Raw genomic sequence first — 16689 nt, 5'->3', positions numbered from 1 at the left:
CAAAAGCTTACAATGATACCATCCATGGATCTTTATTTACATCAATGATTTCCAAGACAAACGTCAGAAATCTACCTGACAAATCCTTCACAAATACAAAAAACCCCACAACCTACGCATAACTTAAGATTTAGCTACATAAGAATTTTTTTCTAAAATATTAAGGTTTAAACAGTTATAAGGCAAAGGATGAGCGTTTTCATAGCCAACGCTCATCAAGGTACATCAGATGTCAAAAGATAGTTTTGAGCCTTCTGCCTTCAAAAAGCCTCAGAAAGTGTTGGCTTTTACAACTACCTCTACCTCAAATTATAGTTCTTCAAAAACACTTTGTCAAAGAAATGTAGCTATATTTTCCAACGCATTTTAAAAAATGCATTATTCTTGTAACAAAAAGTTTTTTGTAATCTCCTACAGCATAACAGAACAGGTTTGTATTTATTATTTCAGTTTAAAGAATTTAGTTAGGGAACACTTTTTTATCTGTTTACTGTAATATCCAGAACATTGTCAGCACCACAAAGTATTAATAAGAAACTGTTTTTATTAGGCATCAAAAAGTATTTCTATTAACTTCAGAATTTCTAAAGCCATTAAAATGGACTACACAGAAATATCTATGATAATTCAAGCTAGGTCCTGCCATGTAAACTCCTTAAAAATATGTCTATTCAAATATAGGTACAATTCTGTCAGTGGCACACAGGGTTAGCTCATCTCCTCTAATTAATTTTTATCTACCCTTGAAGTGTGTACTTTTAGAAATAAAGTAAACGCTAACCTGGACTAATAGGTGGCCTGAGTTGGAGAAATACGTGTCATTTTCTTTTATGTTATTAATCTGCTTCATTAATTGCAGCAACTTTTCAACACCTCCTTTGCTGACCATTTCATTAAGGAGCACTGCATTTCCAGACAGGAATTTTATAGCTCCCATGCAATACAGGAGGGCTGCATTGTTTTTGTGTAGATCTTCAGTTCTCAGGACCTCCAACAAACAATCTAAAAGGAAAGTAATTATTCAGAAAGGCTAATATTAACATTTAGATTTTATATAGTCCAGTCACTGAAGAGATTAACAAATGGGGGGGGGGGGGGGGGAAGAGATTGAATTCTTTCTAAATACATTTCTAATAAGCGGGCTACAAAAATGAGGTATCGAGACTGAGATCAAGAAACAATCATTGATGAATAAGAATGTGCCTGACTTTTCTTCTCCCAGGCTTCAAGAACCAGCATTAAGAACCAGCATCATGTACTGGTATGTACAGTATACCAGCATACAGTACTGGTATATACTGGAAATGCATAGCAGTAATCATTGAAACCTTCAGTCAACATTTGCAAAAGTGATTAGTGTGTGCCTGGAATTTTGTGTACTAAACTTGAGATATTCTAAAGAGGTTTATTCCCACTGCTTCCTTAAAAAAGTCAAATGTCTTAAAGCATATCAAATGGAGCACTAATAAGCACAGATGCCTAATTAAAATCTCACATTTGAAGTCTGTTTGTAGCCTTTTTAGATTTACTTTTTATGTCGGAAAAGTTACTGTAAAAGTTTTGCTTGATGCTACCGCTGTCAGATACCTAAATGTTAAGAGTTGTTAGCACAAGCCCAATGTATCTTACACAGTCAAACTGAGACATTCTGAATATGGTTGGTGTATCTTAAATAAATAAACAATCCTAGCCAATTTTATACTTTTGCATTTCTAGTAATCTATTGAAACTGGTATTTACTTCTCCTTCCTGTTTTCCATTCAGACAGCTAAAAATATTTTTCCATCTCATTAAACTTAAGAGATTTCTAAAGTTTTTTCCACCTCAACTCCAAGTATGAAACTCTCTCCAAGTTTATGGGTATATATGGATGAAGTACACACTCCAGGCTCTTGCTCAAATTCCTACCCCCACACCAACTGCCCAGCAGTTGTGTTGTGGCAACATGAGAAACCAGTTCCAGATCCTTGCTCTGCTCCATATCACACAGGGTCTTGAACCACAGTTGTTTATTTTGGGATGAATGGTTAATTTATTTCTCATACTGGAGCTGCTCCATTGCATGTAAATAGTTCACAGGGCCAGAGAAAGAAACAGAAATTGTATCTACAGCCCAGTGACTGCAATAGGAACCAGGGCGACTATGATGATAACCCAGGTTCAGGTTTTCAGCCTGGATAAGGTGGGTCCAAAACATAACAAGTGAACAAACAAACAAACAAAACCCTACCAAAAAAAAAAAAAAAAAAGCCTTATTTCCTTCACTAGTTTTTAAAATACAGAGAAAGAAGAGCAAGTGAAAGAAAAGTGAATGAAGATGGAAATGAGAGGGAAAAAAAAAGTGTTTACAGAGCTATAATTACTCAATTTGTCCATATTTTTGTATAATGATAATCTCTTAAAAAAAGAGTAGTTTTCATTATCCGAAGTCAGATGAGCAATCTGAGCTGTTCTCTCATCTCTGAGCCCTCTCCTGTTGATTTTACTATTGGAAAGGCTTATCTGGCTTTTATTTCTGACAACACTCACATACTAAACTTTCAGACCATAAACACTCTCACCTATTTAAGCAGATATCCATATATGTTTTAACTTCTGCACATTCAAGAAATGCTTGCAAGGTCAAGGCCCACATTAATAAAACGTAATGAAGTTTTAATGAAAGGAATGACTATTAATTGATACTGAGTATCATTCATACCCTGTCATTTCCTTCATGTTTCTCATGTTTGCACAGGGGGTGGGGATCACAGAAATACAGATACAACCACAAAGAGGTCTCAGAGCCATTGCTGGGAATTCTCCAAAACCATTGGCTCAATGTGCAGCAGCCACAAAAAAAAAAAGCCAAGGACTGTTTTCAATATCCTTCCTGACGATGGCCAACACCACAGACAGCATTATTTTGCTTCCATAAAATTTGGTGCAGATACATCTTGACTTCTACAGATAGTTTTGTTCTGTATATCTCAAGAAGGATCTACTGGAGTTGGAGGTGATAAAGAGAAAGGCTACAAAAACAACTGAGAGAACAACACAAGTTCCTCTCAAAGAAAGATGCCTCAGTCTGAAGATAAGGCAGAGATATGTGTTAGGACTGCAGTTTAAAAAAATAATGAAAGTGGAAGGTAAGTTGACTGCAAAAAGTAGATGAGTTTAAATCAGAAAAGAATTCTAGAACTTGTTGCACTGTAGAGACAGACAGAATAAGAAACTTCAGAAAGGAATTAAACAAATTAATGTACGAAAAACCTATAAACAGACTAAAAAGGATTAGGCAGGGATGCAGCATCTAAAACCCCTAATAGAATGTAACAAGTCTGGATGCTGAGGTAGTACAGAAGAAATAGATAACAGAAAGCACATAGGCTTCCTCACTTTCCCTAAACAGCATCCCTATCGCCACTGTCAGACATAGAATACTGGACGAGATGGGCTGTTAGCTTGACCCAGTAGGAAATTTTTAGTGTGTGACTAAGGTAACTCTGAGAATATTTCTTGAAAGACGATCAATCTAACTATTGAATACAACATCTAACTTATACACTAAACCAGAATACATACCCAATAATCTATCCTTTTGAATTATGTAATCATTTTTCTCATTCCTGCCAATGCAAGCTTGCAAACACTGAGATTTTTTCCATCCACTTTCATCTGCAAAGAAAGTAAGACATAAATATCACAACTAAAATCTACATACAGAAAAGCACCATAACATTTTACAATTCGGTCATCACAGCAAACTTGTATTCTTACGGAACTATTAAATTTCATCTCAAATCCTGATAGTGCACTAAGGCAAACTGAAAAGTTGGCCTAACTAAACCTAGCTCATTTAAGCTCTATTTAGCAAACTGCGCTGACAGACTTTAAAATAACAGATGATATACGAACTTTTAATGTATTTTCTGCAGACAGTATATCAATAACTTGCATGTTTGTTTCTCTAATTCACTCTTACAAAGAAATTCTGCACAGGATTCACTGTTTCGCATCTATGGCCACATCACAAAGAACTCCAGTCCAACAGTACAGGTCATAATGAAACTTACTCTCAAATATCAGAACACAAGATCTTATGATGTACTAAAGGATATTGAGAGATCATAAAAGGGAAGTAAAAGTGTAAAAACACATTTCAAGGGCTATTTCTTCTCTTGTTTGTGATTTTTAAAAGATTCCATAGGAAAAAAATGTATGTAGTGGAACTTTTTTTTTTTCATAAGCAGCACTTAACATCTACATAGTATCTGAATATATAATCATATCTTCTGATTAAAATAACCTATGCTACCTTAAAGGAGAACAACATCCCCAAACTAAACACACAAATTACTAAAATGTCTACAACACAATGCTAACTGGTAGACTGTCCATACCTTCTTAGTACAAGCTGAACCAACAGGTTCAAAAGCACCAATTTAATTGTGTTTTAACAGGAAATACTGGAGAAAGAGATAATTACACTTACTCACTTTCCAAAAAAAACCTGGTTTTGGTATTTTAAGATATTTTAAGGTACTTAAGATAAGATATTAAGATGCTTAAGAAGGTCAAATTATTATTAGAAAACTAAGCTTCATTTCCAAGTATAATTTTTTTTAACTTCTCATTCTCCTAAAATCCCTGCATGAATATCACTTACTTAGGATGCTGTCTCTTTTCCATAGCTAAGCAATATACCTGCCACCAGCTATCCTCTATTTTGTGTCCTTCCTTCCTTAGACATAATTTCTCTGCAAAAAATAGGCTCAAAAAAATGCTGGTCTGAATGAGTGGGAGACTAGTATCTGTACAGCAAGAACTTGTGCTTAGGAAATGGTTAGTTTAGACACAATTTAAAAGTATGAAATGAAAAAATAAATGTACATTGTAATTCACAATTTCCAGCTTCACATTGTACCAAACAGCATTTTAAAACATAGCCAGAATAATCTTTTCCAGCTTTAGGCAAAGAGGATCTAAATAAATGTTTATATAATGTCTTCAGAAGCATACTTCTTTTAAATCTTTTTCCAAGCATATTTCCTTCACTGAAGGCTTGATAGAGCTTGGTACAAGACAGACAAAGATTTTCTATATTGTCTTCTACTTGAATAAGGTGGGAAGGGAGAGAAAAATAAAAAAAAACTGTCAGTGCCACCTCTTCCAGAGCGTCTCAACAGACAAAGACACCAGGGAACAAAATAAAGCATGAGTTGCACAACAACAAAAATAAGGTGCCCAATAAATCTCTTAAAATGATAAGGCAATCCTCAGAAACAGTTTTATTCTGCTCTTTCAAAAAAGAAGAGACTCAAGTAAAAAAATCATAGAGCCAAAACAATACCTAAAGCTAAAATGAAACTCACCTTTAAAGTTTAATAATCAGATTGACTGAATGCCTACTAGGAAATTGTGGATCTAAAGATATTTTTTAAAGAGCTCCACCAAACATCACATGCAAAAAAAAGACAGCTAAGGAATATTTTTCTGCCCACACACATAACCAAATATATCAAACCTTGCTGGGATTAAGAACAAGTGAACATAAAAACTCATTAGAACTCTGCAATGCATTGCAGAGGTGCAAGATGTATTTGAGCGGACTGTTGACCCACTGGCAACAGTCAACGGCCCTCTTAACCTGAGTCCCACAGACACTATTTAAAAAACACAAAAACCCTGCAGTAAAATTCAAGAGTGAGGGGTTGTTTTTTTTTTCCCTTTCTTACATTTGGTTTTGTCTCTAAGGTGACACTGACAAAGCACCACTTGAGATGCCCGTATTTACTACATGTACTCAGCATGTACTTCACAGCTGAAATAGTCATACTCAGGGAGGCAAAGCACTTGTGAAGAAATATACAATAATAGGAAATTAAGACAACAAACATTATATCTAAGGCCCCAAGCCTCTAGGCAGGTCCAAGGATCCATCTCTCAGGCTGAGCGGCGTCTGGAACCTCCCAATTTGCAATCATCATACTCAACAAACAGCAATCGCTATTTGATTTCAACTCCCAGAATGACAGAAAATGTAACCAAATTTAGCCTAATTCATAGATGCAAAGAATCACTAGGTTGGAAAAGACCTCTTAGATCATCAAGTCCAAACATTCCTATGTGCCACTAAACCAGGTCTCTGAGCACCTCCTCTACTCGTCTTTTAAATACCTCCAGGGATGGTGACTCAATCCCCTCCCTGGGCAGCCTCTGCCAGTGCCAGATGATCCTTTCGGTGAAGAATTTCTTCCTGATATTCAGTCTGAACCTGCCCTGGCGCAGCTTGAGGCCATTCGAAATCATCCTGTCCCATGTCACTTGGGATAAGAGGCCAGCACCCTCCTCCCTATAACCTCCTTTCAGGTAGTTGTAGAGAGCAACAAGGTCTCCTCCCTCAGCCTAACAACCTAAGGCTAAACAACCCCAGTTCCCTCAGCTGCTCCTCGTAAGACTTGTTCTCCAGACCCTTCACCAGCTTTGTTGCTTTTCTCTGGACACGCTCCAGAGCCTTCTAAACTCTCAGTTCCAGAAAGTGGTGAAACAGAGGTGGCAAGGTAAAAAATTTAAAGGCCTCCATTTCATCAAAATTAACAACAACTAAAATTATTCATCAGTCATTCCATGGGGCATTTTTTAAATTCATCCTCCCTTGAGGACTAGAATGGAACAAAATCAAGAGATACAGAAAAAACTTTGGGGTTCTATTTGGTTTTGTCATATAACAATCATCTGAAGTGGATGCTATTCATAAGATTTTAGACAACAATGAAGATCCAGGTTAAACCTCAGATTTCTTTTTGAATGGAAAGTTTTCTGCAAATATTTTTGAGGGAGAACGGGGAAGAAAAAAGCTTTTCTATTAATATATAAAAAAGTAAATGTGACCTAAATGCATGTGTAGGGAATCAGTTGAAAGGTACAAACCAGGTGAACTGCACACAAAATTAAAAAACACTGAATTACGAGACTCTGCCAAAACATTAACATTTTAGAATTCTAATATTACTTTTGACAGGAAAAACTGCAGTTGTGCAGTAAGCAGTCTAAATAAAGCAATATCACATGCAGCTGCAGGAGGTGATGATGCAATTCAGTTATAATCTGTGTGAATACTCAGGTAGCAGCAAACCCCTTAATATCAAGGTTTTTGCAGTACTACATTCAATCAACTGGTAAGAAAGTATCATTAGATTACTTCGTCTATTATTATGGACACTAAGACATAATCAAGTTTTTTTAAAAAGCTAAAGAACCCTAGCACACTAACCAAATCAAGTAAAAACTGAGGAAAAGGGGCATGAACATTGATTTTCCTTAGTTACATTCATGACAAGGGAAAGACACGATGAGATTTTACCTCTAAATAATATTTTGCTTACCTATAAAGAACATCTCACTATGCAAAACTAACTCTGTGGCTCATATTCGACAATCTCGGCATCAAGCAAGGAAAATGTGAAGTTGCCTACCCATTTACAAATTTCCTGATCACTGCTTTTCTACACATCAGTGATAGATGTGGGAATGAGAATCCTGTCTTTTAAAAATAATGACATATTTTGGGAATCACTTGGTACTGTACAGGTGTTTCATACTCATTAACATCTGCAAAATTATCCAAAAAAAACTTTCTAATCTGTACCACGCTATAATGAACACTGCAAAAACGCATAAAACAGAAACAGTCCCCTAATTTCACACTCATTTTTTACCACTTGTAAAACTAAACCTACTTTCTATATTCCCACCATTCAAATAAATATAATGTTTATATAGAAGCCACCTAAACAACCTTTTAGATGAAATGTTAAAATGGATTTCCGAGTTCAACCATACTTAATTTACTCAATTTTGCTTCAATATTCTGGGTCATTATGTACTTTTCTGAGATATCTAACACTTTAGGCATAAGTAAAAATTTTCATTAAGATCTCCTTAGTTTTCTACAATTAACTGAGACTTTCAATGCAGTCTATGTTCCAAACAGTGAATCCATGCAGTACTTCATTCTTAAAATTATTACGTTATCACTGACTGCTAAGCTGGCAGAGCTATGTTGTCTAAACCAAGGTCATTTAATCAGATAAAATCTCTAAACGAGTATGTCTTTTACAGAATCACAGAATAGTTGAGGTTGGAAGAGACCTCTGGAGGTCACCTGGTGCAACCTCAGGTTGCCCAGGCCAGTTTTACACTGCAAAGTCATTCAACATAGGAAAGCATAAAGGCTACATAGTCCAACTACTGTTACTCTTTCGTAGGAAACACAAATTAGTCCCATGGTTTTTGCAATAAATAGTACAGAAAATACACCCTTTCAAGAACAGCATTACCCACCTTTTTCCAGTTCACGCAGAATTGGTAAAATCTTTCTACACCAAAAGTTTTCTTCCTCTTCTGATTCATTTAATCTTGTTTCATCCTCTAAGCCTTCAAAATGCATTCAAACAAAACCACTTATACAGTGAAGCTTTCCAGTTTTACACAAATAAATAGCTACACATACTTTATTCATCAGTCAGAAAAAAATCTAAAAATGTCACATTTTGCTATAAGCTGGGTTATTCTACCTATTCAAGCTTTTGTTTTCACTTACATTCTCTCAAAACCTAAAGTTTCAAAAAAAATCAGATGTTTTGATGTGTCTAGCTGGACTGTAAAGCCAGATTTGTTTTTGTTTGCTTACAATAATGTTAATTTAATTGCTGAATTGGAAGGTAATGACTACTTTTACACCAACATGTCCTACTATTTTTCAGCTCCGTGTCCATGTGACAGGTTATTCTGTGTTAAAAATTATCTATACTACAGACAATCCTCTAGGATTTTACAATTTCATCTAGTACACATGGACAATATTACACAAAGCCTGGTTAACTGCCTCTCTGATCACTTAGGAAAAAATAGCCTTGTTACTTATTAAATCCTATTAGCAATTCTAACCACTTTATATAGTTAGTTATGAGAACTTCTCAACTAAATCTTTGTAAAATACTTCCCTCCTATTCTTTGTTACGTTAAACCATTTCTTACATAGCATGTTGGAAAAGGAATAGCAAACTACAGCCAGCTGAAAGATGTTTTGCCTCCAACAAACGTCTGAAACATTAAAGGCAACCAACTCTCTGTTTTCTTGGCTACCCTCAACCAATTTCCTCTACAGTGACTGAGAAAGAGCTACCTTTCTTAACACAATCACTATCAAACACAAAAAAATAACAGCACTGCATGAGAGTACCAATATTAAGAGGTTTGTGTCATGAGAACAGTATCTCAGACCTTCAAAAAACGACTGTATCCTGAACATTACTTGGAACAGTGAAACACTGAAAACTTTCTGACTATTTTAAAATCTTGCTCTACAAAACAAAAAAAAAACAAAAAAAAAACCAAAAAAACCCAACCAGAGTTTTTTTGTGTATCCATATTAACTGTCTACCTGTATTTTACACAGAACGAACCTATCAATTATATCTATTTCAACAGATTATATAAAAATGCTGCTGTTTCATAAGTAATACACTGGTAAGTATGTTATTACAAGTATGGTTTTTTTGTGTGTGCATCTATACATATTAGTTTATGTTAATATTATTATTACTTATTTCGCAGACCTTTTTTATAATCTACATCAGATGAGTCAATAGTTTTATTTACATCAATGAGTAGCTTAATTAATAAAACACTATGCAGCATTTGCAATGAAGTGAAAGTTCTGCTCTAGTTAATCTAAGAGCATAGCTGAAATGAGAACACTGGAAGAATTTGCACTGTTCCTTCCTGCCACAAAACCCACATATTGACTCAATTCTTTCTCTTCTTTCCCATTTGCAGCTACCTCTCTTAAGCTGAAAGATGGGACTTACTTTCTAACTATGCACATGCTTAACTTTACTAAACAAGAAATGTATGCATTTGCAGTTAGGACCAAACTTCTCACTAGAAAAAAAAAATTAACAAAGGCACTCAAGTTTTAGTTCAGAACAAAAAGAGCTGACTTTTTTGTGCCATTCTGCTGCAGTTGTCACGCATTCATCAGAAAACTATAGCAACCTAAAAGGCATAATGGCATAATTTTTAAATAAATATCTCTTGCAACTAGGAAAAAAAAAAAAAAAGGATAATTAGCTTTTACTAAATAATACTAATCCTAGCAACAAAAATTAACAGGCAACACATGATTATAAAGAAAAGCAACATTAATAAACTGTGAACTTCCATGTGTCTCAGTCCTGGGAGGTTTTTTTAGGAGCTGATAAAAAGTTACAGCACTAATTGTATTTAAAATATTGCAGAAGCTGTCCTGAATTCTCTAATTGAGCGAATCAACAATTCAACAGTAAAATTACTCAGGCAAAAGATTCAGCAAGTTGAAGTTCCTTGTCTGTTTTTCATAGGTCTTAACCACAGCTTTGCATTCTGGTCAAAAAAAAAAAAATAAATCACTAATAAGTCTATATTTATTGGTTGCTGTTTTTAGCATGTAAATACAAGAGCCTTAGCAACACTGCTCTTTCCCAAGCTGTGTACTTATTATGTTTAGCCTTTTCATTGAATACTGAGTGGCTATGAATATATCAATATTTAAACCGCCTACCTCCTCTCTAAAATGTGAATGTATAAATATAAACCATATTAGAAAAATAGAAATAATCTGTAAATGAACACTCCCTCCAGGACCCCACTATAGAGAAGAAGTAATTGAGAATTCTTGCTGTTGCCCCACTCTTTATTCTGTGATTAAAGATGAAGTGTGCACAAACTAAGGAAGTTACATAATTAAAAAAAAAAAGAAAGAAATGTATAGAAATATAACGAAACAATCCTACTGAAACACATGATCTTTTCAATAGCACCAATAAAATAGCACAAATAAATTAAAGACTTATAATCATCGAAAATATAGCCCCAAGGAACACTAACTTCTACAACATGGTAAATATTCTCAATTCTTCTGAAGGAAATGAAAGCAGAAAACACTACAGCCTTTGCCAGAATGATCCAGAATAATGCAACTTCTCAGCTGTAGAAAAACAGTAACAATGCATTATAGAGCAGAAAGTTCAGGTTTCCATACCAGACTCAAACAGATACGTGTTTGCCTTGTATGAAACATGCCAGCTAGTGTAGTATTAACTAAAATCTGTTATGTAAAAATAGCAAAATGCATCCCTATAGGGCAACCCAGAATCAGTATCTTCAGCTAATATAGCTCAGTATAACTTTAGTCTCTATTCAGCTATGCCAGTTTACAAAAAGTGATGTGCAAATAGGGTGTTATTGGACTGGCAAATTCTTAAGCATACATAAGGGAAAAACAAGAGAAAAAATATCAACATGTTTTTTAGACTAAAGATCTCCTAAATTATTTCCCCTTAATCAACAACAGTAAAAATCCTCAATACATCCAGAAAATAAAAACAGAAGAAAAGATCTTCAAATCACAAAAAGTAGATTATTTGTATTTGACTGTATTTCTTTTTTTTTAACTGAAGATTGAAATGCTTTACAAAGTACCTGCCACTCTTCTCTTCAAGCCTGTACTTGTTGGCCTTGATGAACTTGTGCCAGGCTTTTTCATCTGGTCACTAAAAGATACAGTACAGACACACACAAAGCATATCAGAATATATTGCTCAAAATGCTTCTTTCTTCACATGTACTCAGTATGGGATCTGCATACTAATAACTAATTAGAAAAGATTATAAGTTATTTTACTAAATTAGTAGTTTATCAGATCATTAAAAATTACATACAAGTACAGCTTGTTCCAGTATGTTTTACAGAAAGTTCCTGCTGAAATACTGACATACTTACACCACAAGAGGTCACCATTATGGAACACAAAACCTAAAGCATTTCCACTTGTACAATAAAACTGAAAGCTGACCAAACTAAACGCAGAAAGATCTTATTTTTATTTCATCATAAGTTTAATTAAGTGAATATAAACTTAACTAGATAAAAACTGTAAGTTCATCCATTCACAATGACAGTGATTTCTTCTGATAGAATTAGCACTTTTAAAAGATTTAATGACTAGAATTTTCAAAGAAACAAACACTTCAATAGCTCTTAATGTAAACATAACAATTTCCAGGTCTGCCTGTGTACTACTGCAAACTGCATAGTGGTCATTAGTTCTGTTAATACAAAAAAACACATATGCTGTCATTTCTTCATTAAGCAACAGTAACGCCATAGTTCCTGCTGATTGTATGATTAGTCTGATCTTTGGCCACAGGAAACTACTAAATACATCTATGATAAATCTATTCTGTTTACCCAGCTACACACTCAAGGAGCACTGATCTAACAGAAATAGACAGGACGGAGACCCTCTTTACTATTAAACAGGAATTGTTCCTCCTTTAAATCCTGTACTAAAGACAAAGGTCCTAATCTATGTTTTCTATTCTCAGTGCATGTTTAATTTAACACTTCTTATTCCATTAACAGTTCACATACCATTACAACCTAATCTCCTACATTTCCTTCTAAAGATAACAGTAGTATGTTAGCAATGTTATTTCAATGTCTTTCAACCTGTTAATTTAGTTTCTCTAAGGCTTAAAGCTAAACTGTTGTTTAACTAGTTTGCTGGATTGGCACCTAAATCCTGTCTGCCAGTCCAGACAGAAGATGTAAATCATCCTATCAACAGATGGAGACAGAATAAAAGACAAAGCTCTTGTAGGATCACTACCCTACAAAAGGGACTGGATAGCTCACTGTGATCAGTCAAAAATTTCCCAAGCAATCACATTACAGAGGAACACTTGCTTCATTATGGCTGACAGTGAATACTGCTTTCTTTTTACAGCATGAAGATTTAAGTACTCCAAAATCCAAATGCTTACACAAACTATCTTGAAATTACTTCAGCTCACATACAGGAATTCCTATTCCTTTGGGCAAGCCATGCTTTAAAAATACAAAACAGACAAGTGCTTGCATCTGTAAAACAGACGGATATCTGTAAGAAAGAGGGTTTCTACAGCACACATTAAATATAGCTCAGTTTATTAATAGTTATCAACATTTGGTTCCATTTATACAAGCATTTCGTCTTACAAACTTGAAAAGATTACAAAATTGTTCTACAAGGTCCAGCCATCCCTGAAATCAAGACTAAAGCCCAGGAGGGCACTGAATAAGCAAGAGAATAACAAATTCAGTCACCTAACACTAACGCAGCTATACTCAGAAATCAGTATTTTCTGAATTACATAATGATACTATCTGCCTATATGTATATGGAAGTTTGAGTTTGCTTTCTTCAGAAAGAGTTCTGTAACTATATCCTGTCTGTGTCTCTTCTCTAAAATGTAAATCCACAGGATGAATCCAAGAAACGTCAACAAAGACAATTCTACAAGTTTTGCAGGAAACAAAAGCAGTTGAACAGAAATGACACTGAAGCAAAGGATGTGGTAATCACAACACTTATCAGATAGAAACAGCACATCTGCGAGACGAAGGATAGGACCATGTCAAAGTCTGAAATGAAAAAAAGCTGGCTTGGTTAGAACCTATGATTTCTTAAACATCGGTATCAACCAGTTTAGAGACCTATGTGAGCAGGAGAGCAGGCTGTTGCACTGCTGGTATTCACAGAACTATCTGTGCTTTAAGAAAACATTCTCATAAGTTAAACAGCTTAACTGGAACCCTCACTATTTTCAGAAAAAGAATACACTGAATACATACATAAATGAGAATGACTGGTGGGCAGGCTTATTTTCATGGAGTACGTACAATTTATGAATATTGTGAGAGATTATAAAATCCCTTTATGTATCTTTACCACGCTGCCAACTCCATTTCAGTTAAAGGCTTTTGCTTCTTTGTTATCTTTTTCATGTAGGGCTGAAACTTAAGCAGCAGTATCTTGTTAAGAACTATGCAGTTAAAGTGTAATCAACCTACTCTAAAAAAATAAGTTACCTACTACTGAAGGGAACTTGCTTGTCAAGAGAGTGGTTGCCTTGGAAACAAACTCAATTGGCAGAAATCTGATCATCTGATAAAGGACTCATCAAGAAATCAACTGACACAGGCTCTAATGATTTACAGAGGAAAAAACTTGGCAAGTGAATCACCCCTATCATTCTCATTTAAAGTAGATCATAGTAGCACCTACGAGGAATACTGCTTTCTTGCTTATACGGAGACTATGAGGGCTTCCAAAAAGAAAGTGAGCCAGTATTGTAGGAGCATGTTCAGTATTTGTCCCTGGTGAAAGAATGTATAATTAAGTGAAAGAAGCATTTATTCTGAAACTCTGCATGTTTAGTTGTTTACTTTTTTGTTCTCACCATGAGCTTCTTGATAATGACAAATGTTCAAACTCTCACCTTCAGTGGTATTTTGGGGAAAACTACATTTCTAAGAACTGCATCCCAGAGGCAAAGAACTGAGCTAGTTCTCTCTAAAGTTGCTGCACACAACATCAAGGTCTGATTCACAAATGTAAGATCACACTAAAGAAACAGTGCTTGGGATGTTCCCCCATACAGTGGAGCCTTAAGCATCTAAGAATCTGGCTGCCCCTTTACTTTGTAAAACAGAGTCTGTCAACAAGCCTGTATTTTGGGCCACAGCTTTCCATGCAGTTAGACCCTTAGCATGATCCCTGTTACCAGTTTGGCCTAAGAGAGGTAGTACTTCCCTTGACAAATGTCCGGGCACAGGACACAGACAGAGGTAGGGACATTCCCAGCCAATGCTTTGTGTGTGGTAGGGAGGAAGTTAAAAATACTTTCATTTTATTAACATAACCCATGACAGAGCAGCTGGCCACCAAACCAGAGATTAACTCCTTTGTTTAATTTTTATTAATTATTAGTACAAACGTAGCCCTGGAGCCCCATCGATTATTTAGTTACCAGTTAAGAAGAGCACAGACCTAATACTAGCAAGTTAACGCTTCTCTACAGAATTGTCTCTGGCAAGCATCTTTGATCAGTGATGTAGCGAAGCTTAATTAGAAAAAAAAAAAAAAAAGAGAGAACATGATCATCTTTTTTGAACTGTCAAACTTGAAGGCATTCCCTCTAGCCTCTATCCTCTCCTTATGGTAAGGTTCTTCTAACAGTAACATATTCTTACAAATTTGAGAGGCAAAACTAGAAAATATGGAAGTGGGGTAACAACAGAGGAGTACAATAATGGAGGTAGTGCAATAAGGAATGAAGAAAATGAGGGTCAGTTTTCGAAGAGAAGAGTAGGAATAACAGGGAATGAGAACAAGATAAGGTCATTGGGTACGGAAAAGGCTGTAAGTCCCATACTATCTGTTTCTGCAAGTGCCAAGACCTCACGCAGCTTTGCTCCTCCAGAGATTATAAGCCTCTGCTCTTGTACCCACATAATTGGTGGACTTTGTCACTGGAAGTAGAGATAGGAAGGGGGACTGTCCCATGTAAACTAGAATTTGAACAGTCTTACAAAGGCAGTGAGCTGCTCACATGCAGCCAGTGCATAGCATGCCCCAAGTAAATGCTGTGAGGAAGCCATACACAGCAGACACTAGCTGTCTGGAAACACATTTATTTTCCATTGTAAAACCAGGAATTGAAAATGAATTATCAGCCTCATGATACAGAGGACAACATTCTGCAGAGCACCCTAAACTTTGTATTTAAAGGTATCTCTTAGTTGTTCAATTCTATTATACATGACTGCTTAAGGCAACTTCTTTGAGGTGGGGGTGAGTGGTGGTTGAAGACATCAGAACCACCAAACTGGTAGGCTTAACATTCAACGACTTTATCGAAACTGACTAAGAAAACACCATTTTCTCTCAGCCAGCAACACAAAACTTTCCAAAAAGCGCAGATCTCAAACATCGATTAAAACAGAAAAGGTAACTAGGAAGATACTTGGAAAAATACACAGCACACTGCCCTCTGAAGGCATCACCTGCATAAACAACAATAACACTAAAATTTACAGAACATATGTTTACATAAATTTTATAAAAATATAAAAGACTATTTGGTCTAGTTTGTTCAAAAACTCCTTCTGATACACTAAAAAGAGGTAGCTCAAGACAAGACATAAAATTGGTAAGTACAGACACTCACAGAAAAACCTTTTCAGAAGTTCCTTCCTGATAAGCTTTAGTCTGTGTTGCCACCACATCAAAGACCTCTTATCTCCATGTGCTGTCGATAAAACATTGGCCTCATTGCTAACTTCTAGCAGTATTTTCTAAAATAAACTAATATTTAGTTGAGAGGAGGGATTCAGTTTATTTTAAAATAAATTCCTAAGGTGTTTGAGTTTATTGTATCTAATTTCCTTTTATTTATTTGATGCCCTTTTACTTTAGTCAGAAAACTGTAGTTACGTGGACACAATTTCTACACATCTACATCTGCAGATCATTTTCTGTATCTACAGAACCACAATTCTAATCTTCTAAGTTTCTTCCTCATAAGCAAATTGAAGCCCCTGATAGTTTCATTTTTTGTCCTTAAAGTCTTTATTTATTTATTTATTTATTTTGGTAAGTTTAATAAAACCAGTAGGACTTAATAAAAAAATACACTACCCATTTATGTAACAAAAATCTACAAAAGCCACAATAGGTCCCACTGAAAGTCCGCCTCGCTCAGTGTCTTCTAATAGTGACCTAAAAGCTTCCTGGAGACCTCTAGTAAACAGTGTGCTGCTGGGGTGCCCTGCCTGGAGTT

General features: G+C 35.4%; 1 protein-coding gene across 11 annotated transcripts in view; it reads right to left on the bottom strand.

The window, feature by feature from the left end:
- The window catches only part of ARMC2 (armadillo repeat containing 2), a 70180-nt gene that overhangs the window by 37755 nt on the left and 15736 nt on the right, over positions 1-16689 (bottom strand). For all 11 annotated transcript variants that reach the window (XM_054062299.1, XM_054062304.1, XM_054062301.1 and 8 more), the window contains 4 exons: positions 11506-11576; positions 8326-8418; positions 3565-3657; positions 782-1002 (listed from right to left, as the gene is read on the bottom strand). In XM_054062299.1, coding sequence (XP_053918274.1) covers positions 782-1002; positions 3565-3657; positions 8326-8418; positions 11506-11576 — 478 coding nt within the window. The remainder of the gene's footprint in view (positions 1-781; positions 1003-3564; positions 3658-8325; positions 8419-11505; positions 11577-16689) is intronic.

Source organism: Cuculus canorus, chromosome 3, assembly GCF_017976375.1.
Source record: "Cuculus canorus isolate bCucCan1 chromosome 3, bCucCan1.pri, whole genome shotgun sequence".
NCBI classification, from domain to species: Eukaryota; Metazoa; Chordata; class Aves; order Cuculiformes; family Cuculidae; genus Cuculus; species Cuculus canorus.
The sequence above is the reverse complement of the archived record's forward strand: the minus strand, read 5'-3'. Positions and strand labels throughout refer to the sequence as shown.